This window comes from Ictidomys tridecemlineatus, chromosome 7 (assembly GCF_052094955.1).
Source record: "Ictidomys tridecemlineatus isolate mIctTri1 chromosome 7, mIctTri1.hap1, whole genome shotgun sequence".
In the NCBI taxonomy this organism is placed as follows: domain Eukaryota; kingdom Metazoa; phylum Chordata; class Mammalia; order Rodentia; family Sciuridae; genus Ictidomys; species Ictidomys tridecemlineatus.
Window position 1 is genome coordinate 193,056,789 of NC_135483.1, and position 27,332 is coordinate 193,084,120.

Sequence of the window (27,332 nt, forward strand, 5' to 3'; positions counted from 1 at the left end):
GGGGCATATATCCTCAGGCCCTCTCTGGGGCCTCTCTCAAGGTCCCTTTCCCTCTTTGCTTGACTGGATCAGATCCAGGATTCTCCTGGCCCAGTGGCCATGTCCTCTGTCCATGCAATCTGCTAGGTATATCACATCCATCGACCTAGCAGGTAGCTGGTGTGAGTCCTGTGAGGTGCTCCAGGAACGAACCAGACAGTCTGTTCCCCAGGGCGCCCAGGCTGCAGGGAGTTGCAATGTGGCACCATGTGCTCTGCCACTCTGGGGGCTCACCAGGGGAAGACTGAAGGGCAGAAAGGCCAGCTGGGTCTCAGAGCCTGAACAGGAATTGGGCCAGGGGTACAATTTCCCTGGTGGGTTGGACAGAGTGTGGGATGCATGGCAAGGGGTGGATGAATGGAAGGGGTGTCAGGGCTAAGCTCTGAGGGAGACCCTTTTGCTGGGTAACTCACACTAATCCCCAAATCTTCCCAGGCAAGATGTCCTTCGAGCGTGCCAGGTTCAGCATGAGGAGCAGGAGGAATGGCACTCTGGGCAGCACGCGGACCCTCTACTCCAGCGTGTCTCGGAGCACGGACGTGTCTTACAGTGAAAGCGTAAGTCGGGCGCCCGGCCCCTTGCCCAGAGCTTGGGCAGTTAGGATTATTTGGTGACTTGTCTGCCTTCTTTACAAAGAGCCTCTCCCTGTCCTCAGGGCGCCATGCCAGCAGGACGCCATCTCCCAACATAGCTCCCTCCTGCAGCCTCTTACACTCTCTGGCCATCTCAGATGCTCTCACTCGCCAGGAAGTAAAGATGACCCTCCAGGCTGATGTCCAGTTCCCTCTGACTAGAGTTAAAGTCAGGATGTTGGCTGGCTTCGCAGACGGGGAGGAGCAGCAATGGGGAGGGCGGGGTGCTGGTCAGGTCAGTTTGCTCTGCCTGGTGGTTACTGAGGCCTGGCTCTGTGCACAGCTAAAGCCCCTGCCCTCCTCCTCCGGCTGGGGCCTGCCTCCCAGGGCCAGGACAGGGCGAGTGCGATGCTCAGGTGTGAAACGAGGGAGGTGCTGTCCTGGGTTGCCGCCCTGCACTTGCAGCCCCCAGTACTGAGCACCTCTTTAGCGCCTGCCCACATCTCGACTTGGTCCTGCTCTGTGAGAAGCCCAGTATGCAGAGGCTGTGGTGGCTTCCCCACTGCTCCTACCCCTTGCTCTTCTTCTCTGACCCCAAACAAAGAAGTACCCCGGAGGAAGGGCCCTGGCTGGGTCCACTCAGCCTCAGGCATTGGTGCCCTGGGAGCTGGACCAGGGCTGTCTCCTCACCGTGCTCCTGTTGCCCCTGAGGGTGGCCCTTCCTGGGTGCAGGCAGCCCTGGCAGGTGGCATTGCTGAGGCCGCCCAGGAGATTCTCAGTTCTGGGAGCTCCTGTTTGCCCCTCAGCAGACACCCATACCTCTGCAGAGTGCATTTACAGAGGAAATGATCAGAACCAGGCCATCTTTACCATCCACCCTCCGCCGTGAGCCTGATTCCACAGCTCGCAGGGCTGCTGACTGTTCACGTCGTGGGAGGTAGACTCAATTATTTAAGTAAATCAAAAATATTACGAGGGAAAATGGACATCACAGATTTTCAAAATTCTTCCACACAGATGAGCATTGGAGTTATTTTTCTGTGAAATCCACATGAAATTTCCAGCCTAGAGGTCACTGGTAATGCCCAGTACCCACTACCAGCTTGAGATATGGGATGTGGCCGGTGTTTCGGACGCTCCCCTGTGCCCTCCCTGTGGGAGGTCAGGCCTTCGCCTCAGAGGTCATAACCACTGTCCTGAATGTTGGGTCACGGTTGCTGGTTCCTGGCCTTTTTAGGGACACTTTTTGTATTCATGGGATTGTATTGTAAGGACTTTTTGGTGAGTTCTTTACACTGGTTTTGAGATTAGTGCACACTGATTCCAGCAGCTGCTGCTGATTCATTTCCCCGCTGTGCAGAGTTCTGCCACGTGCATGTGTCTGTCCGGCTGGAGGGCTGGACTTCCGGGTTTCTAGCCTTTGCTATGAGGATTGACACTACTCCTAACACCCGTGGGTGTGTTTCCAGGTCTCCTGAGGCGTGTCCTTTGGTTTGAGAACAGTGAGTGGAAGGTGTCTATTTCTCCTTCATGGCGTTTGGTTTAAGAAACAGAATTTGTGGGGGAACTTAGGTTCAAAGGATGGGAAGAGGAAGATGTGGTGCCCATTCTCTATTCCTCAGGACTTGCCTGGGCAGGGGATGGGGTGTGAGGAGGGACCTCCAGGAGAGGGCCCCCATCCTGGTGTACTGCTGCTGGTGAAGGCCTTGCCGTGGGGAGGAGCCAGGCCTGGCTTCGCTGCCGGCCCGTCTATGAGGTAACTGTGCAGGAAGCAGTCTGAGCTCTCTGACGGTCAGCACGGGTGCTCTGCAGGGCGTGGATTTGGAAGAGAAACCCCAGCACTCCAGCTCCCAAGGTCAAGATGCTCTCTGAAGCCACAACCTCATCACCAGGCATCAGAGTGTATGGGTCACTGGGGGACCCTGCCTCTCTCCACAAGGGCCTGCTCCCCAGGGAAATGACCTGACAGGCAACAGTGGACCATTTTCTGCCAAGTTTGTACCAGTTTCTCCACCCTGAGACCCACAGCTCTCCCCTTCACCCTGCTGGGGATTAATGTCTTTTTCACTGGGTGCATGAAATGAGATCTCACTGTGGTTTACTTCACATTTGTTTCATTAGTAATAAGATCCAGCTCTGTGTGTTCATGGGTTATTTGTGTTCTCTTTTATTCAGCGTCTGCTCTTGTCTCTTGCCATTTCCCCCACAGGGTTATCTGATGTTTTCTTTCTGAATTATTATCCTTATATATTCTGCTCACCAATCATATGATGACCAATATATGTTGCAGATATCTTCATTCATTTTGAAGAGTGTGGAAATTTTCAAAGTATTTTTTCATCTGTTTTCAAATAGCTTGCTTCTGCCAACTTAAAGGCAATTTTTTGTTTATAAAGGCTTTGGTGTTTGTCAGAATTAGCCTCAGATACGCCTAACCACCTTGCCCACAGGGGAATAAATACAACCATGGAAGGAGGTTTTGAAACATCTTTTAAAAAGCAAGCAGAAGATTAATGGAAACCTGTGCTGATATTAATTTTTTTTAAATGCTAGACTATTATGCAGTGCTTACTCTTCCTGGTAGCCTTAGAGACAGAAAAACATGATTTCTAGGTACAAGATAACTCTAAGTAACATTTGGAAACATTTGCATTTAGTTATAAAAATTTAGATGTATGCTCCCTTTAAAACTCCTCCACCACCACCAACAAAACCCTGGTGTAGTCCAAAGCATGAGCAAACGTTGGCTGCCTGGGGGGAGTAGTTATAACCTTTGAAGTAGCTTGGATGTATTTAGTATTCATCAGGAGGCATGAATAAAGCAGTAATGTGTTATCCAATGTTTTTCTCTAAAGGACCTGGTGAATTTTATTCAAGCGAATTTTAAGAAGCGGGAATGTGTCTTCTTTACCAAAGATTCCAAGGCCACGTAAGCTACTGTTTCCCTCCATTTTTGCTTCCGTGTTTAAAAATTAATTATTAGCCACCATTACAACAAACAAATAAAAGCCCATTAGTGCATTATAAAGGTTGTTTTCATCTTGTAATTCCCAGAAAGGGTGTGTGATCAAGAGGATCTGGCAAGTATCTTATAGTTCTTCCCTAATTATATCATTTCCTGTGTATTTTTAGCTTTGATGATACAGCAGCTGCTGAGGTTGCTGAGAGGGTCTTCACCCGCTGCAGTACTCCCGGGAGCCTGGGAGCCCACCCTGGGGGCCTTGGCAACAGACATGGCTCAACCGCAGTTGCCAGGCAACGACGCATTTGTGCACATGTGTCAATCCGAGTGGCCCTTGTTCCCAGCTGTGGTCTCTGCGCCTTCCCTTTTTACTGGGCTTTCATCTACTCTGAGTTTGGGCACATCAAGGCTGGGTTACAAAAGGCACCCTGGAGCCCAACACCCATGAGCGGGGGGAGTGAATGCATAGGTGCACAGCTGCTGGAAGACGTACCTGGATCTCATTAAACCATTCCAAGCCTAGACCTGCTCTTCTTGTTCCTCTCTGCTCCTCCTCTTTTGCTAGAGTGTAGCTGGTAATGGCCTGGAAGCCATGGCTGCAGTTAACTGGAGGATTGGTCCTCTGTGAATGGAGGCAATGAGCATAGCAGCGATGTAGGAATGGTAGAAACTTTAGAATCAGCTTTGGTTCCAAACTTGACTTGGCTGCCCCTCACTGTGTGATCTTGAGCCCATTATATTTTTCTTGAATTGAATTCTCTCATCCTAAAAACCTAGCAAAAGCAAACCTCAGGGGTTCTGGTAAGGATTCAATGAGGTAGCACATAAAATACCTACCATGAGCCTAATAGGTTTCAATAGGATGTGTTTTCTGACTAGGTTTGAGTTAGAAAATGAACATCAAAGAAACTAGGAGATCTCTGCTTTGTCATTGGTATAAATTTGTTCCTAATGAATCATTCTGATGAGTATAAATTCCGCCAGCCAGCTATCTGTTCTTCAAATGCTTCCCTGAAGGACTCTGCTGTCAATGTATTCATTGGTAGAGAACATAGTTTTATTCATTCAACACGTATTTTCTGAGCATAGGCTATGTCATAGGACTATACCTACTTGATTTATAACACTACGATGCCCCTGCAAGGTAGCTGTGATTATCATTTGACAGATGAGTCAAGTGGGTTCAGTATTCTTCCATGATCACATGGAAGATGGATAGTGATTTGAACTTAGGCTCTCTGATTCCAGGACTGTACCTTTTCTTTCTCCCCAGCTGCCTCTGTTTTTAATGGCAGTGCTTCAGGCAGGTCAAATTCATCAACACAGTCTCAGTTCCAGATATCCAGTCTCATGAGCTTCCATGGATGTAGAGAGTCTGTGGGGTATGATACTGGTGTCTTATGGCTGAAAAGCCCAGCTAGATCCAGGGCTCCCATGATGTCACCCTGTCCCTAGTATCCCCACCTGTAGTTTTTGTCCTTCTATGGTGAGTAGGCTCTTCACACATGGTGGATAAATGGTCTCCATTCTTTGGCTTATATGTTTATAGCTTTCCAATGTATTAGCTGGGGGAAAGGGCCTCGTCCCCAGAGGTTCTACCAATGTCCTGGACATATTTTCATGGCTCTCATTGTCCTAACTTGGGCCTTATGTCCATTTCTCAGACAACTCCTGGGGCTGGAATATGAAATATGCTGATTCCAAGTTGAGCTTGGGTGATGTGACCTCAGTGACTCAGTGTAGAAAGGGAGGTTTCCTCAGATGAAAATCAGGGTGCACTTGCTAGCATAAGAGGAAGTCGATGTAGGTGAAGGAAACATATCACTGTCCACCTTACAGGGCTGGATTTCATCTTAAGGTTGGGTCAGATGATGGCAGGTGTGGTAAGCTGTCGCAGATCTCAGTAACACAAGCAGAGAACAGGGATACCCAGGGCCTACAGTTCCCATTGTACAAGGAATGCAGAGTATCCAGGGGAAAGACTCTATAAGCTTTGAAGTTCCCCCTATTTATTATTTCTAACTCTCCCTAGGTAATGTGAATATGCCATCAGACAAGTGAATCGAGGGAAGTGATTGTAAATATTGACACCCCTATTTAGCTGCAATTTTCCATACTAGCTGACCAGCTGCCTAAAGTCTCCCCAAAGAGACCCTGGGGTTGTCACATATGTGCCAAGTCCAGTCAACTCTAACCCCTTGTGGGTACCTGTTTCTTGAGAGGTCACTAGAGGGTGATGCTGGACCATTGCCCCTGCTGGGTATGCTCTGAGACATGCCACCTAGTGCTGGCACTCTTGAGGTGGTATCTCCTGGATCTGGTTGCTCCCCTCGGTTCTCACTACCTCAGCCATGCTGGGTTCCAGGCAGAAACAGAAGGTATACCACTTTCATGGCACTGTGCAGCAGAACTTTCCAAGGTAATGGAAGTGTTCTTTATCTGTGTTGTGCAGTGTGGAAGCCAGTCATTGTGGCTACTGATCATTTTAAATGTGGACATTATAACCTAGGAACTGGATTCTCTAATTTTATTAAATTCCAATGCAAAATTAACAACATGTGGTTACTGGCTGCCATATTGCCATATTGGATAGCATAGCTCTGTAGGACTCAGTCTTCTTCATCTGAGAGCTAGACCTAGGGTCCTGATGCCCGCTGTCCTCTTCAACTCTTGTCTCCCATCCCTATTCCTCCTTCAGATAATGTGCAAACCATCTTCTTCATCTGTATCCAATTCATACAAATTGGTGCTGAAGGCCAATAAACCAGACAACTCTCATGGTTAAAGTCACCTGAGACTCACTCCGACCTTTAGCAGAGAAAAGGAGTCAAGAGTCTGTCTTCAGTTGTGGCAAAGACAGGAGGGAAGGAATCTCTTCCCATCCTGCAATGAAGTTGGGTGGGTGAGGACACATCCAAAAGGGTGGAGACAGGAAAGGAGAGTTGGGTGTCAGCCACAGCTTGGGAAGTCCCCAGGGACTTTGTAAGAGAAAGGGCTGAGCAAACCTTGCTCAATTCTGTGTGACGTTTTTCTTGGCCAAATGGAGTGGTGCCCTTGGGAGCTGTTCTGTTTGGAGGACAGGGTGCTGCTGGAGAGGCAATTTGGGGATCTGGTCTCTAGCCCAATCTTTATAGCTCTAGCAAATATTGAATATTTTGACAAATATTTTGAATAAAGGTAATTTCCATACTCTATAGTAAATAAGGTTTTCGGTTACAAAAAACTCAACTAGTTTAGCCATAAAGAAGGGATCTGCTAAGGAGACAGGAATGCCATGTAAGAGAAGAGTGACTGTGAAACTGGACCTCTAGGATGGCTGGGGACCATGACTGTACATGTGGGGATTCCATAAGATCTGTCTGTCCACCTCTCATCTCCACCTCCTGGGCACCTACAGATTGATGCTGTATTGCCTGGTCTTCGATGTGCCAGGCTTAATCCTGAAGGGAGGTGGGAGCAATTATTTTTGTCCCATATTTCCAAGAAAAGTACACTAATGTAAATTCTGGTGGAATGTTCTGTTCCTGGGCCTATCCATTGTGGAAAGTTCACAGGATTCAGAAGCTGATGGCATAGATGAGGCTGTGAGTTATTTCAACGCCCCCAGGATCCACGTCAAATGGGTAATCTCCACTAGGAGCCCCCACTGACCTATCAGTGACAGCCTTCCCTAGCCATTTCCCTTAGGGGAGCCTGTGACTTGTGGGACCCCTGCTGAGATGATTTCCCCCCCATTGCTGTATCTCTTCAAGGATGACTTTGGTAGTAACCCCAGGGAAGTTTTATGATCACACTCTTGTTGTCCTCCTCCACTGGCCCTGGTCCCTCAAATTCCTACTACTCTTCTGAATCCTGTCCAAAGATTGATGAGAGAAAGACCAGGAGAGACAGAACCAAGGGGTGGGACAGGCAGAAAAAAAACCAGGAGGAGGGGGAACAGTTGTTTCTTTTTTGCCAAATTACAACTTCTTTTGTTACCGTCCAACTCTTTGAGAATCCAATTCTTAAAATGTAACTAGCTCTGGACAGAGGTGTCAAGTAATCATAAATGTGTTTTGGATGTTTTGACTGCATTTTTTGCTTCTTTTGGGTTGTCGCTTCCTTTGTTACTTCTTGGCTTGCATGCTTGGCACCCCCATCAGCTGAGGGTCACCTGTACAGAGCACACACTGTGGACCAGGCCAGCTACACACCTGTCCTTGTTTCCAGCCCTCAAGTCAGCCTCGCAGGGTTGGATTATGCCAGGATCAAAGGAAGTATTTTTCATGTTCCTCGATTTACTTGGCCAGGTCTGTGCTTGGCTTCTCCCAAGGGATCATGAGAACCTTGAAGACAGGAATTGCATCTGGTTCATCCTTGAATGTCACAAAGTGCAGTCCGGGTGTGACTCAGAGTGCAGTTTCAGTTAATATTTGTTGAGTGATTACAGTACATTGTGGAAGGAGAAGAGGGAGAGGAGTTATCACTATCTTTCTGTACTCTTCCAATTTCCTGTGATGCATGTGTCATTTAATGGACAATTATACTTAGTTTTGTTGTACTAATGGGGAGAGCTAGTGTTTAATGCAATAGTCTTTGTCTAGCCCAAATTACTGAAAGTCTCCCAAGTAGCTAACATCTGTTATAGAAGGTGGGTCTCTTTGAACTCTGGAACACTTGGGCCCCTTCTAGGGGATTGTGTAAGCCCAGTGAGTACAGCCCTTGGGAAGGACTGCTCACCTCACTTTGGCAGAACAGTAACAGCCAGAAAAGTGTGGGGTTGGTGCTGAGGCCTTCCCCAGGGCTCCTGGGTGTTATGACCTAGAGGAGAAGCTGAATAAATTGACCCCTGGTTTCAGAGACCAATCCCACATTAGCCCCACGCCTGCTTGCATGGTCAGTGGGCTCCCTGAGGGCAGGGCTCTGCTCTCCTACCCCAGCTCCTGGCACAGGGCCAGTGTGTTGGCAAATGGAAAATCAACAGGAATTAGACATCAAAAATAGTTTCTGTACAAACAACATAGATAAGGAAAATGGTCTGAAAATAAAACATGATGGTAGAATTTCTGTGTTTAAGTTAATAATGCATGGTTATTCCATGATGTGATACTTAAGTAGACTGAATGAAATCTGCTCCTTCCTATCAATATCGTTGGCTCAGGGAAAACGTGTGCAGATGTGGCTACACACAGAGCCACCACATGGAAGGCACCCAGATCAACCAGAGCGAGAAATGGAATTACAAGAAACACACCAAGGAGTTTCCCACAGATGCCTTTGGGGATATCCAGTTTGAGACGCTGGGGAAGAAAGGCAAGGTAAGCGTGGTCTTCTATGTAGCTAGCTAATTAGAATCTAACAACTTGAGCTACCTTGAAGTACTGCTAATTGTCTAATGGTATGGAGGAGGAGTGTCCAGAAATGACAGCAGAAAAAGATACTTTTTGCAAAAGTCACAAAGTAGTGACCAGATTATGCTCAGCTGGACTAGGTGGTCACCCAGCTGTCCCTGCACACACACTGTGGGTTTCTTTATAACACCCATGTTGGACCTCATGCCACAAAAGTTCAGGGAATACTTTTGTGAACTGTCCACTTAGCTTGGGTGTGAGAATACATGTGTCCTGACAAGGTGACACGCCCCTCTACCTGCTCCCGTTGTAAGCTCTCACACAGAGTTTTGCACGGGTGTCCAATGGTTAGATGAGGGTGCTCCCTGTCTCCATGACAGCGCTGTCCTCAGACTGCTCTGGCTGGAAGCCTGGGCCTTGGAACCCTCTCGGTCCCAAGCCGTGTCCTGGTGGCCCTGAAGGCCACGGGCTCCCTCCACTGCTCTCTTCCATGGCCTGCGCCCAGGATGGCCCAGCATGGTCTCCTGCCTGCGCCTAGCTCTGCCCTCCCCAGCCTGGGCCCCTTGATGTGTACCCCACACTGCAGCGGGACTACGAGCATCTGCCGCAGGTACCCTGCTCCGGACACCTCCCGGCGGGGGTGGAGGCCCCGGGGTGACCGGGTTGGGCCTCAGGGCCCACCTCTGCCCTCCACCGCACAGCCCCCGGGTCCCGACACCATCCTGACGCTTTCCCTCCCGCACAGTACATCCGTTTGTCCTGCGACACGGACCCGGAAACCCTCTACGAGCTGCTGACCCAGCACTGGCACCTGAAAACGCCCAACCTGGTCATTTCCGTGACGGGAGGCGCCAAAAACTTCGCCCTGAAGCCGCGCATGCGCAAGATCTTCAGCCGGCTCATCTACATCGCGCAGTCCAAAGGTGCCACCCGCTGGGGACGGGTGTGGGTGTGGGTGTCGCGCTGTGTGGTGGGCTCCCAGGGTGCAGCCTCGAGATTAACCACGCTTTAGTACTAGCAGCATTCTCAAACGGACGGACAGGGCGCTCAGCAGGGGCTTCACCGGGTGACCCTTTCTATCCCCCTTAAGGGGCTTCCTCAGGATGATTTTATTTTATTTAAATCCCCCTTAAGGGGCTTCCTTAGGTTGACTTTATTTTATTTAAATCTGAAGGTTTCATTTTATTATTTACACATATAATTTTTTACCCAGAATATTCTGGTGCTTTAATTTTTGAGATCAATGATACACTTTTGGAAGAAGAGAGAGTGCAAATTCTAAGTACCATGTAAGCATTTGAGATAAAACCATGGTGACTTTGTTACTTGAAATATGCAACTTAATATTATCGTCCTTCTTTTTAGCCTTATTTTGAAAATTTTCAGATCTACAGAGAATCTGCAAAAATGATCCGATGAACACCCTCACAAGCTTCTCCTAGACCCCCAGTTGTTAACATTTCCCCACGTGCCTGTTCTTATTTCTACATGTTATGTTTTGGGGGGGCAGGATCTGAAGTAAGTTGCAGGCTGGTGGCCTTAGCCCCCAGTTCTTCAGCATGCCTCTCTCAAGAGCAGGCACCTCCCTCACCCCGGTGTGGCCTTCAAGCCCTGGACAGTCAACACTGACTGGTACTCTTATCGGATTACAGCCATCCCTCACACTCCTACAGTGTCCTTTAGAGCAAAAGTTGCCTTTCGTCCATCTGCACTCCAGATCCATGGAACTTTCAACCAATGTCTTTTCAGTTTTCCTTCGTCTTGCACAGGTCCTCAGCCCTTCTCTGACCTCCATTGCATTTTGCAGAGTAAGTGCCAACAGCTCAGGGGATTGACCTTCAGTTCAGGCTTGGACAGTGTTTTCTTATAAGCAGGCTCAGTTTCTCTGAGTTCAACATTTTGCATTTTCTTTTATGAAGATAATTTGGCCGACAGAACTAAGGAGTCTTATTTAGATGTGAATTTTTCTGTAATGTAGAAAAGAAATTGTGATCCCCCCATTTATTCTTCTCAATTTCTTCACCAATTTGATGGTCACTGTGTTAGTCACTTTGTTAAGGAATTAAGCAGTTTAGCTTCCTTCCTACTAAATCCTGAAAATACACACGCATACACACAACATTCATTCATTCAACAAACATTTATTAAGTGCCAACTCTGTGCCAGAATCATTTTAGGTGCTGAGAATGTAGCAGAAGAAAACAGAAAAAATCCTTGTCAAGGATGAGGGCCCGTTTCTCTTTAGGTTAGTGAGGTGGCCAATAGTCTCCTGGTCCTCCATGTTGGTCATTTAGGGGGAACGTCAGCCCTATGAGAATTAGCTGAAGGAAGTGGGTAGAAGACTTGTAAGGGCCACAGCAAAGTTATCTTAAAATACCGAAAGGACTCGGAAGGGGAAGGGACTGAGCTTGTCCCTCTTTGCTGATTAGATCCTGGAGGCAAATGGTAAACAAAATACCTTCTAACAGCCAGAGGAGAGGCTGCCTTGCAACTCCTGGGGCTTCCATTGCTAGGGCTAACCCCCAGAGGCCGGTCACTACTCTCAGTGGATTCCTGTTTGAGCCGCAGATTAGACCAGTGTCATTTCCATTATGCTAAATAATATTTTGTAGGTATTTTAGGTACTTCAGTTTTGAACACACACACATGCATCCTTTTGCAAATCCCTTGCCATTGTGATTATCAAATATGGACCTGACCCATGTGCAAAATTATAATTATTACATAATTATAAAGCAAAGCAAAATTGCAGACACCAGGGCCATTCCTGGAAGATCCCACTCCAATCTGACCTGCAGGTTCTGCGAGCAGAGTAAAACTGCTGTCCTTGGCAGAACCACCTAGCTCACTGGAAGGCTCAGGCCAGGCTTTTACTGCTGGTAAAGATTCCTCTGGACACTGATTGCAGATGCAGACTTGCTGACCCTACGCCCCAGAGAGGTTGATGACACAGATTTAGAGTGGGACCTGAATCTGTTTCCTGAGGAATGCTTCTCAGGAGCCTGGGGAATGTCCCTCACCCATCCCATGGCCTGGCTGCCAGGGCTGCATCCTGGTGCTCGCCAGGGTGTGGGAGCACAGCCTGGAGACCTCCCCTGGTACCAGCAGAACAGTTGCTTTCCCCTCGTTGACAGGTGCTTGGATTCTCACGGGCGGCACCCATTACGGCCTGATGAAGTATATCGGTGAGGTGGTGAGAGACAACACCATCAGCAGGAATTCGGAAGAGAACATTGTGGCCATTGGCATAGCAGCGTGGGGCATGGTCTCCAACCGGGACACTCTCATTCGCAACTGCGATACGGAGGTACGGGTGGGATGGGGAGGTGATGTGGGAGAGAGCTAAAGACATGGGGTTATGGCCTGGATACCAGGGCTCTGGGGTGCCCAGAGCAGCCTTCGGAGGGCTGCCTTACAGGGATGGCCTGTGGGTCTCTGGATTGCACACAAGCATGGCATGCTTCAGGAACTCCCCAGAACCGCCTGACGGTGGATGAGCTTTATTGGTTCCAGTTCATTCCCAGCAACCTCAGGTGAGGGTTGGCTCCTTCATTCTTCATAACCAGGACCTGAATCCACCCCAAAATACTACAAATGCCGGTGTCATACCTTCATTGCTCGGCTACACCCACAGGCATGCAGGCCAATTACTGTGCTCTCTACTTAGTTTGGCAGTGAGAAGGCTGTGAGACCCACCTGGCTAATGTTTCCTGGGAATGTATCCGGGAGGAATCAAGGCACCTTTCAGGGTCAAAATACAAGGTGGCCGCATGGGGTCTTTACCAAGTGTGGAATTTTGCAGACAGTATTTCTGGTGAGTTGAGGACCTCAAGCAATGGGTGGTCCCTGCCCAGAAGCTGTTTAGAATGTTTAGAAGCCTTCATTTAGTCTCCACCTTCTTCCACCTAGGGCTCTGTAAGTTCACACAGTAAATAGGAGGGAGTTTCAGGATCACTGTGGTGCGCCAAGAAGAGTGGAGCGCCAAGCGTCCCAAGAGGCAGCGTGGTAGAGTGGAGGAGGGTGGAGAGGAGTCTGGGTGTCGCTCCTTTCCCAGGACACAGTCTTGAGCCAGGTCCCTCTGTGACTTGTTCAAATCACAGCCTGCATGCTCACAGGGTAACTTTATCTAAATGTCTCAGTGAATGGTGGTTTCTATTATTACTAGATGCTCAATAAGCAATGGCAAAATGGCCTCACAGTAAATGGCACCCTCAGGGATGAGGGGGCCCTGGATCAGGGTTTGAAGGTGGCAGCAGTCTGGGTGGGACTGAGTGCCATCTTCTATCAGCATCGCTTGCCATGCACAAGGAGCCACCTTAGAGTGAGTAATTATCCCATGGTGGATACTGTACCGATGTTAATTTGCAACATCTCAGAACATCCTTGAAGTTTGTGTTTTACCCTTGAACTAGAATGAAAAGACTTCAGGGTTTCCCTGGAGGCCGTGTAGGGGGCCCTTCTCCCTGGAGGCCATGTCGGGGTTCTTCTCAGTCTACAAGTAAAACATGAGATGATGTGTAAGGATTTAATGGAAATGTCCATTACTCAGAAATGAATAGACAAACAACCAGCCATCTGGAAAATAAATACTGGGTCAATAATTTACCTTCCAGAATATAATTTAAGGAATAAATGGAGCTGAGAAATTAGACATAATATTTAATATTGAGAAAAATCCTGAGAATGCCATATCTAGTTGTATATCAATAAATCTGAAAAATATCATGAAAATTGATATTTTTTTTCTATAAAACTATAGTTTTCCAAAGTTGATTTAAGAAAAAATGAGAAAATACAAGTACAGGAATTATCCCTGAGTGATAGGTAAAGGGCAAGGAAAATTTACCCCCGATATCACGCTGAGTTGGGTGGTTTAAGCCAATGAATGATGATGATAGTCTAGCCATTGCTGATTTAGAAAATGTTTAGAGCCTTCCATTACATACAGAAGCATGGGATCTTCATAAAATTTTAGATAAAGAGCAAATCTGTGCTATCTGTATCTAGAGCATAAACTCTTCATATAATAGGTCGAGCAATCAGACTTGTGAATGTATCACTAGAGAATATAATACTTGGGCAAAGATGTTCACTGAAACATTTCTTATAAGGCAAGGGTTGGCATAAACCTAAATATCAAGCAATTCTTATTTCTCAATTTCTATTATTATATTTTTATTATCTGATAACATTTATTATTAGATGGGGAAATCTTTAGGTGGGTACTTTGCAAATATGAGGGAAAAATCATGGAACTTATTAAAATATATTATTTCCAAAGGTATTCTGATAGTATAGGAAGTATAATTTTTTAGTATGAAATTATGAAATATATTTATACATACAAAAAATATACATTAGTTACCTAGAATAATACCTGTTATAAATATGTGTTATATCTAGAAAGAACTGAACATACTAAGCTATTGATGTGTCTATCGCTGGGTCATGGAATTAAGCATAATTATAATTTCCCTCTTTTCTTCCTTTATTTCATTTCTATGATAAATGTGTTGCTCTTAGAGCCGTGAGGTGCTAGCTCTGTTAATGACACTCTTTGGTGATGTCATGTGGATTCACAGCACGTCGACGATCCGGGGGCTGGTTTCCTGGTTTCTTTCCTCTTCCCCTGGGTTGCAGTGATTGGTCTTTGGTGTCCTTGGACCACCTGTTTGTAATAGCTTGGTGGCCACTCATCCTCTGGTTTCTACTCAAGGCTCCATCTTGGAACCCACCACCTGACGTCTAGCTGACCTAAACAACACCATGCCTCACAAACAGGATCTCTTTCAGTACTCGCCCCCTCATCCCCAGCATCTGCTTTTCCTGAGGCAGTGCTGCACTTTAAAAATCATTGTGGCACTGTGTGTGTGTGCATTAAAAAAGATGCACAGGCATCTCCTGATTATTCTTTTTCTGCAAATTTTTCTTTCCTATTCATTACCATGCTTTTTTCCACATAAGTGTGGGAAGAACTTTGTCAGATACAGTCATAGGACAAAACAAGAATAATAATGCACTCGCTGAGTGTGATCATGTTAAACCTTAAATTGATACTGGAAAGTTGAAATTATTATGATACCCCTTCTTATTCCAGTAATATATGTCTTTAAGCTTTTGCAAGTCTGAGTCTTGGAAAATACTTCTGCAGATTTCTTTGACAGGTTCTATGTTATTTCTAGGGATTTTATATTTTTATGGTTATTTAGTGTAAGTTTTGAAGTAATTTTTGCAGGTACATATGAAAGTATTGATTTGCTCATTGTAGTTTTGAATCAAGAGACGTACTGGACTCTTCCTACTTCTAATAATTTTTCAGCAGATTCTCTGACTGTTCTATGTTTACCACCACATTATTGTAAGTAACTTAAAAATTAAAACAACTCTTTCATTTAATCTTACCCTATGTCTTTTGCTTATCATCTTGCATTGGCTAGAATTTTCAGAGTAGTGGTAGTTATGAAATCAGGGACCACAAGAGGCATCCAGCATGCTGGTCTCATAACGAGGGGCAAGGATTCTAGTATTTTACTGATCAACATGATTTGGCTAAGGTTCAATATGCACCTACTTAACACAGTCATAAGAATCATCTTTTATTTCTAGTTTATAATTTCTTAAATCAAGAATGAGAGCTGAGTTTGGAAGATCTTTTGTGTTTATGGGTTATGAACTCATAATTGAAGAGGCTGACTACCTTTAATTAGCCAGTGATTTTTTTTGGGGGGGGGGTTGTTTGTATCCTTATACATCAGAGAAATGTATGTATAAGGTCTTTGGCTTTTTCTTCTGATTCTTTTCCAGTCATGGTTTTGGAATCAGGGTGTATTCTGGAAGAATGTAAAGGAAATGGGAATTATTTGTTCCATGAAAGTTTGTAGGGCTCCTGTTCAAACTCATGGATGTGCCCGTTTTGAAAATATCGTCCCACCTGTCACTGTCAGGAGTTTCCTGCTTGGAGTTTCTAACTGGACAAGGGCCACTTAGAGAAGAGATTATGCCATTGGAATTTTACTTTCTTTCTGTTTTAGCTAGGATAGAAATGATAAAAAACTGACCCACTAATTTTGTTCTGATTTCATACACATCATTAGTGGAATCAATAGCTTTGCTTTCCACATTGGCTTTCCAACTCACAGTCCATTCTTGGAGTCAAGGTCGTAACACCTTTTACTACAGCCCTGACAACTTGGGTGGACTAGAGAGTCAGGAATGCTCTTGGCAAGGATTCTTCTCCTGTTTTTTCCTCTGGTGCTATTGGGACAAAGTATCTATTTAGTTACTTTTTAAGGGTCTTGTTACTGAGCGCTTCTCAAGTGCAAAGACTTTTATCCATTTCCTAATCCCTTGACCCTGGCACAGGTGCCAGTATATGGTAGATTCCAGACAAACAGGTATGTGCGCTTAACAGTGTCTGCCTCTGCTTGTGTATCCAGACACGTAGACACATGTGCACGTGTGCATGTGCACACGCTTACACAGTCACACACACATGGGTATGTAATTTTTTGAATGCTATGCACCCTAGTGAATTTATACAAAGGAGCCCAGGGCAACGGACCAAGAACTGGATTGGGAATCTGATTTTTATAGTGCCACTGGTCATATATGTGACAGTGGGTAAGTTGGCCCAGCCATTTCGAGCCTTTATTTTCCTCTATTTATAAGGAAGCCTGCACCACCAGATACTCACGACTCTTCTGAACCTAGGGATCTGGGAGGAGGCATCAGTGTAGTTGAGCCAAAGGATTAGCTTTACTGTGACCATAAGATGTCATCATGCGTCTCGGTCAGTGAATACAATCTCAGAGACAAGTCCCCTGCACTTTCCAGGGGTGTTTTTCAGCTCAGTACATCATGGATGACTTCACGAGGGACCCTCTGTATATCCTGGACAACAACCACACCCACCTGCTGCTCGTGGACAACGGATGTCACGGACACCCCACAGTCGAAGCCAAGCTCCGGAATCAGCTGGAGAAGTACATCTCTGAGCGCACGAGTCCAGGTCAGTGCTCAGGAAGTGTGAGTCTCGATGTCCATGGTAATAGGGCGGCACCAACAATCGTGTCTGCCAGCTGTGGAGTGAACCTAAAGAGCCCTCCTGGGGCCTAGGAGGAGCCACGAGGTCTCACAAGGGGTGGCTCTGCCTGGGTCCCTGTGAATTATGCCCTTTGACATGCTGAAGGCATGACTAGTGCTGTCTCCTCCACTCTCCTTTGTCAATATAGAATGTCTGCCATCTTTTGTTCCACTGGACAGCACTTAAGAACAAATAAAACCCATAATGGCAAATACAGTTTTAAAAGCAATGCCTTTAGTTAGCATAGAAATGATAAAAAATTGACCCACTTATTTAACAGTTGGATGGTTTGAATCTTGGCTCTTTCTGTGAATGCAACCACTTAAACATCAGTTTTGAGGGGACAATTCAGGGAAAGTCTTTATCTGATGTCATAAGTGACATCCATCTTTTCTTCTTGTGGACAAGGTGTTGAGATGTGTCCTGCCATGGAACCAGATTACCTGGTGACTTAGTGACAGACTCTACCACAGGGACATCTTGGAGATGTTCCCACTTGTTTTCCTTTCACAATGGGATATATTTACGTGTACATTAAACTCTATTGAGAGAACACCCCACTGGGCAAATGAGAATCATTATTGTAAGATAAACTTGAACCTACTCTAATTATATCAGCAAAAGCAAACAAGCACAGACTTTAGCATTTTAAATATCAGTAACAGATTGCAAAATGGCTCCAAGTCATACTATTCCTAGTTTGGTGCACCTAAATTCACCCATTGTGGTCAACAGTAGTGTCAAGGTCAAGTCCACGGGCTGAGCATCTATTGCCCACATCCTTCCCTGGGCTCACAGGGAAGAAGCTCTGGGTGCACCTGCTCCTCAGGTAAGGGAGCATGTCTACTGAGTCCAAAGTAAAGTTTACTTTTTATGTTTTGCAGATTCCAACTACGGTGGCAAGATCCCCATTGTGTGTTTTGCCCAAGGAGGTGGAAGAGAGACTTTGAAAGTGAGTCCTCGTTTAGTTTTCGAGAAGATTGGTTACCAAGCTTACTAAAAATTTGTATTTTGAGGGCTTTTGGGTTTATGCAGTCTCTCCTGACTAGTTTCTTCTGTGACTACAAGAGGGAAGTGTCTTGTACCATATGCTGTCTCCTTAACAGACACAGGTTGTTCCTCAGCAGAGGAGACTTGGGATGACATGAGTAGGCTGTGTGTTTAGCATCAGCCTTGACAGTCAGCCTGCCAAAGAGGACGGTGCCACTCACTCAGAAAACTGAAGGATGGCAACTAGTGTGTGTTTTGGAAAACCGACTTGCATGGAGAGGAGCTATCACACCCCTACGGCCACCAAGTCAGATATCCCCAGACCACCTGTGGCCCTTCCCATGAAGGGACAGGGCATCTATAACACTGAGCTCCTGAGCAAATCTCAGCTTCTCAGCCCCCATGTAGGCTCTGCACATGGCTGAGCTCCTCTTGCCTGCAGCTGGGCTTCAGTTGGACTTCATAAGAGAGCATCAGGCTGACTGTATTTGAGTCAGTGTGTGAAGAGATCATTTTTCTAGAAAGAGGACATTGTGTGAAAGTCCTGTTTAACTCCTCTTATTAAGTAATTTCCATGTTGATTTGCATATGGCCCTTCTCCTTCCAATTTGTACCCTGATCTTGGGTGAGATTGAAGATAGCTCTAGTCGTTCACCTGCTCCCCTCCTTTGACCAGAGAACATCCCTACCATTGCAGGAACTTGCTGGCAGAGTTACAGGAATCCTAGACAGTTCCTCTCTCTATGCTTTTCTAGAACAGTGGTCTTTTCACTCCTTCATTCAACAGGTATTTAACAAGTACCCACTGTGAGGTCTGCTCTTGAGACCATTGTTGAACAAAGGTCCTTCAGGGAAAGATTTCTCAGGAAATAATTAAAATGGACTTTTTTCCCAATGTGAACTGGTCACCAGTGAATACTAAAAAGCAGGAATACTAAAAGGAGGAAGAGGTGGAGAGAGAGTTACTGAAAGGTGGCTGCATGTATTATTCTTCGCTCACATTTTAGATTTGGAATGAAGACTTCTTGGCTTTGGATGGAGGGGAAGATCAGAGAGCACCTGCAGGTCTAGGGTGGTATTTCCATAGCATCAGGCACAGAGGTCTGCTTAGCTCACAACCCACAGAAGGGGCACAGGAGACCCGGGGAGGGGAGAGAGCAACAGCTGGCTGTCTGCAGCTCTGCAGCGAGCACATGCCCTGCACCCTCCTCCAGTGCAGGCAGAGGGCTCCCAGCCTGCTTGCTCAGCCGATAGCTGGGCTCCACACCCGCCTCTAGGGGACACATCTTCCCTATGAGAATCATCTAGTCTTGGAGGAAAGGGTCTCACAGTATCTCTGTGCCCAGGTGCAGATAGGTCACTTTATTCTGCTGTCATATGATTAGAATTCTCATTCCCCTATGCTGACCTCTGCAATTACTGTAAAGAAAATAAAAGTAGGGTACGTGGTTATTTTTTTAATAATAAGGGCAAACTAAATTATTCAAGAAGGGAAATATATAATGAACAGAACACAAAATTTGAAGTTTTCAAAATATGAGTTTTAGTAACTTCTATCAGATAAGATACCACAGTAATGATAAACAGAATCACAGTCGTTGTCACTTAAAGCTATATCAACGTTTGGAATGCCTGGTTTGTATGTAAGGATATTTTGAAGCACCTGTGGTGTCACAGGAGTCTTTGTTTTGGAAGTTGATGTTGACACAGGATGCCATAGGGCTCCTTACCGTTCTTAAAGCAGGTACAGGTATTTCATTGGCTTCTGATTTGAAATAGAAGTCCCCAGGGAATAAGTGCAAGGACGATGGGTTTTGTTCCCTGACCTGCCTTAGAACCTCAGTTCCGAGCTGGGCTCTGGATGACCCAGGTCTTTGACGTCTGCTCAACTCTCTGCTCTCCAGGCCATCAACACCTCCATCAAGAGTAAGATCCCTTGTGTGGTGGTGGAGGGCTCGGGGCAGATCGCCGACGTGATTGCGAGCCTGGTGGAGGAGGAGGACGCCCTGACGTCTTCCATGGTGAAGGAGAAGCTGGTGCGCTTTTTACCCCGCACCGTGTCCCGGCTGCCCGAGGAGGAGACTGAGAGCTGGATCAAATGGGTGAGCTCAGGGGGAGAGGTGGAGAGCTGAGGGAGAAGAGGCTGAGCTCGTGGGAAGGGGACTCACACGTCCCACTCCACTGGTTGCTGCAGGTGCTTGGTCTGTCCTCTGAGACTTTGAGGCTCTGCTTTGGCCCACACCAAGCGTCCTGCTGGAAATTGAAATGTGGATGAGCTAAGTGACTCTCCAAGTGTCCACTCCTTCTAAAGAGTTGAAATGCAGGGCAGTTTGCAAAGCTTGTAATCTGTCTCTTAGGCCATGATGCCACAAATGTGCTTCTGTGTTTTGTATGTAGTGGTGATGGCGAGGGAGGAAATCCCTGGTAATGACATTTTTGAAGTGCAGACTCTAATTGAGCCTACATCTACTGAAGAAACTCCCTCCTGACTAGGTGCCATTCTGCACTAACTGCCTGAGTTTCAGCTCAGAATCTCTCACCTTTCTTTCTGGATTATATGAGAAAGCTGAACTTATTGGAAAACTTACCAGGCTATTAATGGCTGGGCTTATAAAACTATTTGAACATGTTAGGCTATACTTTCTCATTTTTCTTTGATTCATGATTGTTGTTGATTTGGAACGACTTACTTTCCTACTGCTCAGCTCATTAGAAGGTCCACATAAATGTCAACAGGTGCATTCACATCAACCCATTAAAAGATGGCCTTAGGTATTTGGATATTTTTAGGACCATAAGCTGCCTCTTGGGAATTTTCCCATAAAGAAAATAATAGACTCAGACACAGAATTATTTTCATCACAGAGCCCATTTCATCATGAGACTTGAAGGTTAGATTTAGGATGCATCATAATAATGATGATTCTTTCACTAGATTTTTATTTTAACAGTATTTAATTCCAAATACCAAATGCAGCAAATCAGCATCCTGGAGTAGGGGAGACCCTTTCCTCTTGCTCATGGTGGCCTTTGTCATTCTTATGACAATTCAGGGCAAACGAAATCCTAGTAAAGAATGAGAAGAGTCAACCCAGCCTTCTTGGCACCAGGAAATGGGACCCTTGTGTTCTTCTTTACTTTCACACAACAGGGATCCTAGCTGGTCACCCTGGTGCAGGGGATATTGAAATGAGCAGGATACAAGTCCTGTCTGGATCAGACCTCACTGTCTAAAACTCAGAATGTAGAAAACACAGATGGACCTTCCTCCCATGGCTGGAAAGTGACATAGATGCCGATTGGGCCTCTCTAATGTTTGTTTATATGATATTTCTACTTGAGATATCATATTTTCCAGACTTTACTAAAGAAGCTAAAATGGGTAGTTTTATATGGAAGTTTTCACTTAGACTTTCTTGTGTCTGATCCAAGTTCAGTTGAGAGATATACACAAGAATCAGATTGAGATGAAAACTGCAGCTTTATGGGTGGTGAAGGCAAAGTTGAAAGATAAGGTGTACAGTTGCCTCCACCACAGGCCTCCTTACGCCGAGGCCCAGAGTAGGAGAGGTGGGCCCACCCAGCATGGTAGCACCAGGGACCTGCTGGCCTCCCCACCAGGCAAGGCAGATGGTAGATGCAGACCAGAGCCCTAGCACTCTGCAAGGAGCAGATCCCAACAAGATAAGCAGCCAAGGGCTGGTTGGGCAAGGCCAGTGTCACTCCCCACCCTGAGTAGGTGAAGGATGAGAGTGCCAGGGGACCAGTTCCGATGGTGCTCCCTGTGTGGCAGTCTGCAGAGAGGAAGGGAAGGGTCACCCTCCTCTTGTTGACTGATTCCCTACATTCTCATAACTGAATAGGTTGAGTCAATTATAAACATATAATTAGACCGATCCCAACGGTCTTGTATCAAAGCAAGATGTTGCATATTGATCTCCAGTTTCAATGTTCTCTGTTGAGTGGGAGAAATTCAGTGGTCAGTGCAAAGGTATTCATGGGGAAGGAATAGGCAGCTCTTAGTTTATCTATCAAAGGTGGCTCAGCTCCATTCCAGCTCCATTCCTTCCTCTTATTCCTTGTACAAGTTGACATGTGGGGTCTGCACAACGTCATGTTGAAGAACAGAGGCCAACTAATGGGTTCTCCAACACTTTTGAGGGATTCTTATTTCTACTTCAAGAAAACACAGACAATTCATCTTAAACTAAACGTTAGGCACATTTTGCCCCTGTGTTTTTATTATCCTTTCTGGGATTTATATCTAATTCACATTCATATCTAATGAAATACATTTATAATCATGTCAATCAGAAGACATACACCAAAAATGAAAATCATTGCATTTTAATTATGCACTCCTAAAGGGTTTCATGGAAACAGCTTTTCTAAAAGACCAGGCTCAAAAGTGGTATTATTAGTGAATGAATGTCTACATTTTGTGAAGCACAGAAGCAATCTTCCTGGGTAGGATCGATCTTCCTCACTGATCGTGTGGATGACCAATCTCAAAGCCTGAACTCATAGTTTCTTGACCTTTCCAAAAAAATCCCCTATATTTCTTCTACTAGGACCACACTTTCTTCTCCTAATACCTCTCCTACTAATTCTCCCATATCTGCACCTGAAGTTCTCAAGAACTTAATCTTCTATAGTATCCTAATCCATCAGCCAATCTAGATATTGTTCATTCATTCATTCATTTTAAACTATCTAATTGGTATTTATTGAGCATATACTGTGTGCTATATTTTGGCATAGACACTACAGAAAAAATTGTGTATACAACAGAACAGTCTGTATTCATAGAGGAAGAAGAAATTGAAAAAAATTTATGTTGAGTAATTACAATAAATGCAGCATATAATTTCAAATTGAAATAAGTGTTCTGAAGAAAAATAACATGATAAAAAAGACATGTGCCAAGGGAGGTGGTCCTGATGTGGGGCTTTATGAAAGGCTTGCAGAAGAAGTGATATGGGAGCCAGTTTGTGAAGGATGAGAGTAGGTGAGAATATGGTTGAAATTGTGTTGGTGGGAATGGCAAGGCAAAGGTCCTGGGGTGAGAGGCTGGTCTGACATACCCAAGGAGCTGAAAGATGGAAGTGTGAATGGAAGCCGAAGAGTTCAGAGGGACCCGAGTAGCCAGCTCTCTGTATATTGTTTTGAGGTTTTAGTCTTTATTCAGGTATAAAAAGATGGCATTGAAAGCCTGAAATCAGGGAGACAATATGATCAGAACTGTGTTCATGAAAGTTCAAATTGTCTGTATTGGGGGCACAGGATTGGAGGAGGCAAAAGTGTATGGGGAGGGAGATACCAGTTAGGAGGTTCCTGCAGTTCTCTGGCTCTCACCAATTTGCTCTGTATCCATATTAATTTTCTTTTCTTCCTTTTAATTTCAAAGGAAAAGATATCTCACCCCTTGGTTATTCCCACTCTGAATTGTTCTCTATAATCTTGGAACCTGGATCCCTCTTTTTGCCTGTCATATCTAGCTGGGGCCCTTTCTTTCAGCCTGAACAAAGGCTGCAAAAATGGTGAAGATGGCTTTCTTCTCCATGCTCTCATCTTCCCCCCTCTCAAACTCTTTATGTTTTGTGTCTTCCTGCTATGTTCATTTATTTTTCTCATCACATCTGGATATTGTATCTTCTGAACCAAGACCTCTATCATCACCTTTTCCAGGAAATAGAGGCCTTAAAAGCTCACCTCCTATTTTCTAAATTCAAGAATCCTTATTTCACATCATGCCATCTTCCAACTTTTCTCTCCCACCCAGCTGAAAATCTGCATTTCCAGGTTCTCATTTCTAAATTCTGCCAGAAGAATCCACCATCTCTTCAAACTCAGTCCAACTGAAGTCAGATTTTCTTTCTCTTCGAGCAGGAAGCATGGAGTCCTTTCTCACTGAGCTCCTACGAAGCTCACCAGTGCTCCCAAACTTTGAAATAGGAGGCTCTTTCATTATAAAACATGATTAAAATTTTAAAATTATAGGAAGATCACAAAGGAGAATAAAGAAACCTATTTATTTCTTTACTTAATCACCAAGTCCCCTTGGTTCTTTTTTGCATTTAAACCTTTTCTGATGCTTACATCTTTATGGCCATATTCAGATGGTTTTTATGGTTTTCTTTTGCTTTTTCCTCATTTAGTTACTTATTCAACAATTGAGATCTTTAATGTGCTAGGGTTGGTCACACATACATTCATTCTCTTTCTTTCTCTTATAGAAGTTTCTATGTGTATTCTTATATAACCAGGTCTTTATTGTCTTTGAGGTCAAGGACTCATTATTACAATTTAGAAATCAGAAGCTATGGGTTCAGATGTTGGATATAAGAGAAAGAGATACAGAACCCCCTTTAAGTGGACATTTAAAAAATATGGAATAAAAAGATCTCTCACCAAAATAGAGTTTATGTTTTTCATGTCTGAAATCAGCTGATTGACAACTTTGTTCTTTAAATGTTGCCAGCTCAAAGAAATTCTTGAAAGTTCTCACCTGTTAACAGTTATTAAAATGGAAGAAGCTGGGGATGAGATTGTGAGCAATGCTATTTCCTATGCCCTGTATAAAGGTAAGTGAAAACAGCTCCATGGGCAGTTTTAGCTTTGTGTTATTTTCTGTGACTTTTGGTGACATGTACTTCTTTTTAAAAGAAACTTTATTATTATTATAAACTTATTATACACTTTATTATTTAAAAGCAATTTTATTGAGAATCTCTACTCCAAAATTCCAAATGAAAAAATCTAAAAAAGCTAAAAAATCTGAAACTTTTTAGTGTTGATATGATACCTCAAGTGGAAAATTCCATAATACCATGAAGCTATTTCACATACATATACAAAGCTATTATGAATGCTTCAAATTAAGGCTGTGTGTATAACATGCATATAAAACTTAAGTAAATTTTATGTTTACTCTTGGACCCTGGAAAATCTCTTTAAATATATGCAAATATTCCAAAATCTGAAAAAAATGAAATATAAACCATTTTTGGTTCTGAGGAGTTCAGATAAGGGATACTCAACCTGTATTATCTTGCACTTGATTTTTATTATCATAGTTGGAAAAATAGAATACTATTGCTATGGAGAGGGGAATTTCCTTGAATGTATGTATTTGATGGAGTAAGAATTTTTGCATCATGAAAATTCTGACAAAATATGATCACAATACTCTTCAAAAAGTTATTTCTAGCAGTGGTTTGAAATATTGTTTTTGAGTTTCAGATTCCTCTGAGAATGTGATGAAAACTGGACATTTGTTCTAGAGTTACACATAGGTGCGCACAGACTTGAAACACATAAATAACTTTTGATTCAGTTCCTGTGTGGCCTTTTCTGTCTTAGAATTCCATCAGAGTGGATGCTACCTCAAGTAAATAGGCCCCAGGCCATCTGGAATGGAGCTGCATGGTTAATAAGAGGAATGCATACACAGTAGGGTCAGGCACGCAGGACGTGCAGATCAGACCTTCACTACATTTAGAATCATTCTAGTACTTTCCAGAAATTTGGTTATCATAGTATTTACTAAATTGAAATTATGTCTGTATAGATGCCTAGATGTAGAAAACATTAGATGTGGCAAAGGCATGAAGAGCACTGTTGTGATATGGTTCATTACTTGATAGAGTCAGATTTAATAATATCAGACGTGACCCTTGAGGCAGAGCTCAGGTGCATCTGAGTCTATGTGGAAATGTCCGTGTGCTATCGCAACATGAGAGAATATGTGGGGAGAGGCTGTGGTCTGAGTTGGTCTTTGATGCATACTTCAGGGCAGAGGCTGTGGGTGAGAGTGAGTGACAATGGAGGGAGGCTCTGATTCCAAGAGCAGACTGAGAATCGCCTTTGACAAATGGCTCTGGTGGTCGGCCATGTGGAGTCTCTGACCCTCTTATCTGTGGGCCTTTGTTCTGCCTGTTCTTTTCCTGCCTTCTTACAGCCTTCAGCACCAATGAGCAAGAAAAGGACAACTGGAATGGGCAGCTGAAGCTTCTGCTGGAGTGGAACCAGCTGGAGCTGGCCAGCGATGAGATCTTTACCAATGACCGCCGGTGGGAGGTAAATGAGGGGCCACCTGGGGTCTCCAGGGTCAGGGAGGACAGTGGTCTCAGCAGTGAGTTCTTGTAAGGGTTGTTATTTTTCTCTTCTGTGGTGTGGGATGATAACATGACTTATAGGTTTGCAGTGAAGAGACAGTAAAGCTGAAGGCTGTGGCATCAGAATATCCACCCACCTATGCCACCTGAGGTTTCTAGCCCTTTAGCCTCCGTGGTAGAGGTGGCCTTCTGTCTGGCGTGGGACTGCAGATCTGCTCTTGGAAGTAGATGGGCAATACAGGTGCAGGATTTTGTACTTTCCAGAAATACTATGATAACCATGGGCAATGCTATGATGGATGGGCAATGCAGGTGCAGGAAGTATGGGAAATACAGGTGCAGGATTTTGGAAAGTAGCTTGACTCAAAATCAAGACAGCAGCACTGTGTTTGCTCACCCTCCCCCCCACTTAGTCAAATTCTGATAAGAGATTTATCAGCAGTGAGATGCAGAAGAGTTGATTGAGAACGCCCCATGAATGCCTTACAGCTTCTCAGAATCCCCAGAGCCAAGTGAGCATCTTGGATATAGAATTTGCACATGCAATAAAAACCATCTTGTCCAGCAGACTGCCTTTCTTGCTTTTGACCAGATTTTTAGACCCCTATTTTCTAGTGGGGACCTGTTATACACAGCGAAAGTTCAATCAGCCTTAGGGGTTCAGCTTGACAGGAATAATTACCAACTGTAGGCTTGCAAGACTGCTTCTTTGAAGTTTAAGTTCTTCTGAATTAATTGAAGTCATTAGTGATTTATTTAATTTTCTACAAGTAGGCATTGATTTGAAGGTATATATACCTCATATCTTTCCTCTTTAGCAGCCAGGTTCAGAAAACACTCTCGGACCTTTGTTTAATCAAAGACTAGGACTGGATTTGTATTCCATGTGATCAGTTTTAATGATGGAAGTACAAACAGAGTAATAGCTCATGAATTTTTAAAGTTATTCACTCCTTTGGCAAACATCATCTTGTATTTGTTCTGTACAGTGTAGCAAGCCCTGTACCACATTGCAGGCTTTAGTTAGGAACTAGAAATTGATTTATTAATTGAGTCCTAAATGAATCCCTGTGTGTGAAATGTTGTATTTTGGTAAGTTTAGATGGTACAAATAAACATAAACTCAGTCACATATTGAATTGTACACTTAATTTGATCAGCTCAGATAAAGACTGTTAAACATGAAGGGCATAGTGATAGAGAATGTTCTCTGGAGCCAGCTCATCTGCATGACATGGG

At 44.6% G+C, this 27,332-nt stretch overlaps 1 protein-coding gene across 1 annotated transcript in view; it reads left to right on the plus strand.

The window, feature by feature from the left end:
- Positions 1 to 479: 479 nt before the first annotated feature.
- Positions 480 to 27,332, plus strand: part of Trpm8 (transient receptor potential cation channel subfamily M member 8) — a 74,410-nt gene continuing 47,557 nt past the window's right edge. The window contains exons 1-10 of the mRNA XM_005326403.5: positions 480 to 596; positions 3,467 to 3,540; positions 8,714 to 8,870; positions 9,649 to 9,826; positions 12,038 to 12,210; positions 16,737 to 16,911; positions 17,871 to 17,938; positions 19,881 to 20,078; positions 24,458 to 24,560; positions 25,937 to 26,055. Of these exons, the coding sequence (XP_005326460.2) occupies positions 480 to 596; positions 3,467 to 3,540; positions 8,714 to 8,870; positions 9,649 to 9,826; positions 12,038 to 12,210; positions 16,737 to 16,911; positions 17,871 to 17,938; positions 19,881 to 20,078; positions 24,458 to 24,560; positions 25,937 to 26,055 (1,362 nt within the window). The remainder of the gene's footprint in view (positions 597 to 3,466; positions 3,541 to 8,713; positions 8,871 to 9,648; positions 9,827 to 12,037; positions 12,211 to 16,736; positions 16,912 to 17,870; positions 17,939 to 19,880; positions 20,079 to 24,457; positions 24,561 to 25,936; positions 26,056 to 27,332) is intronic.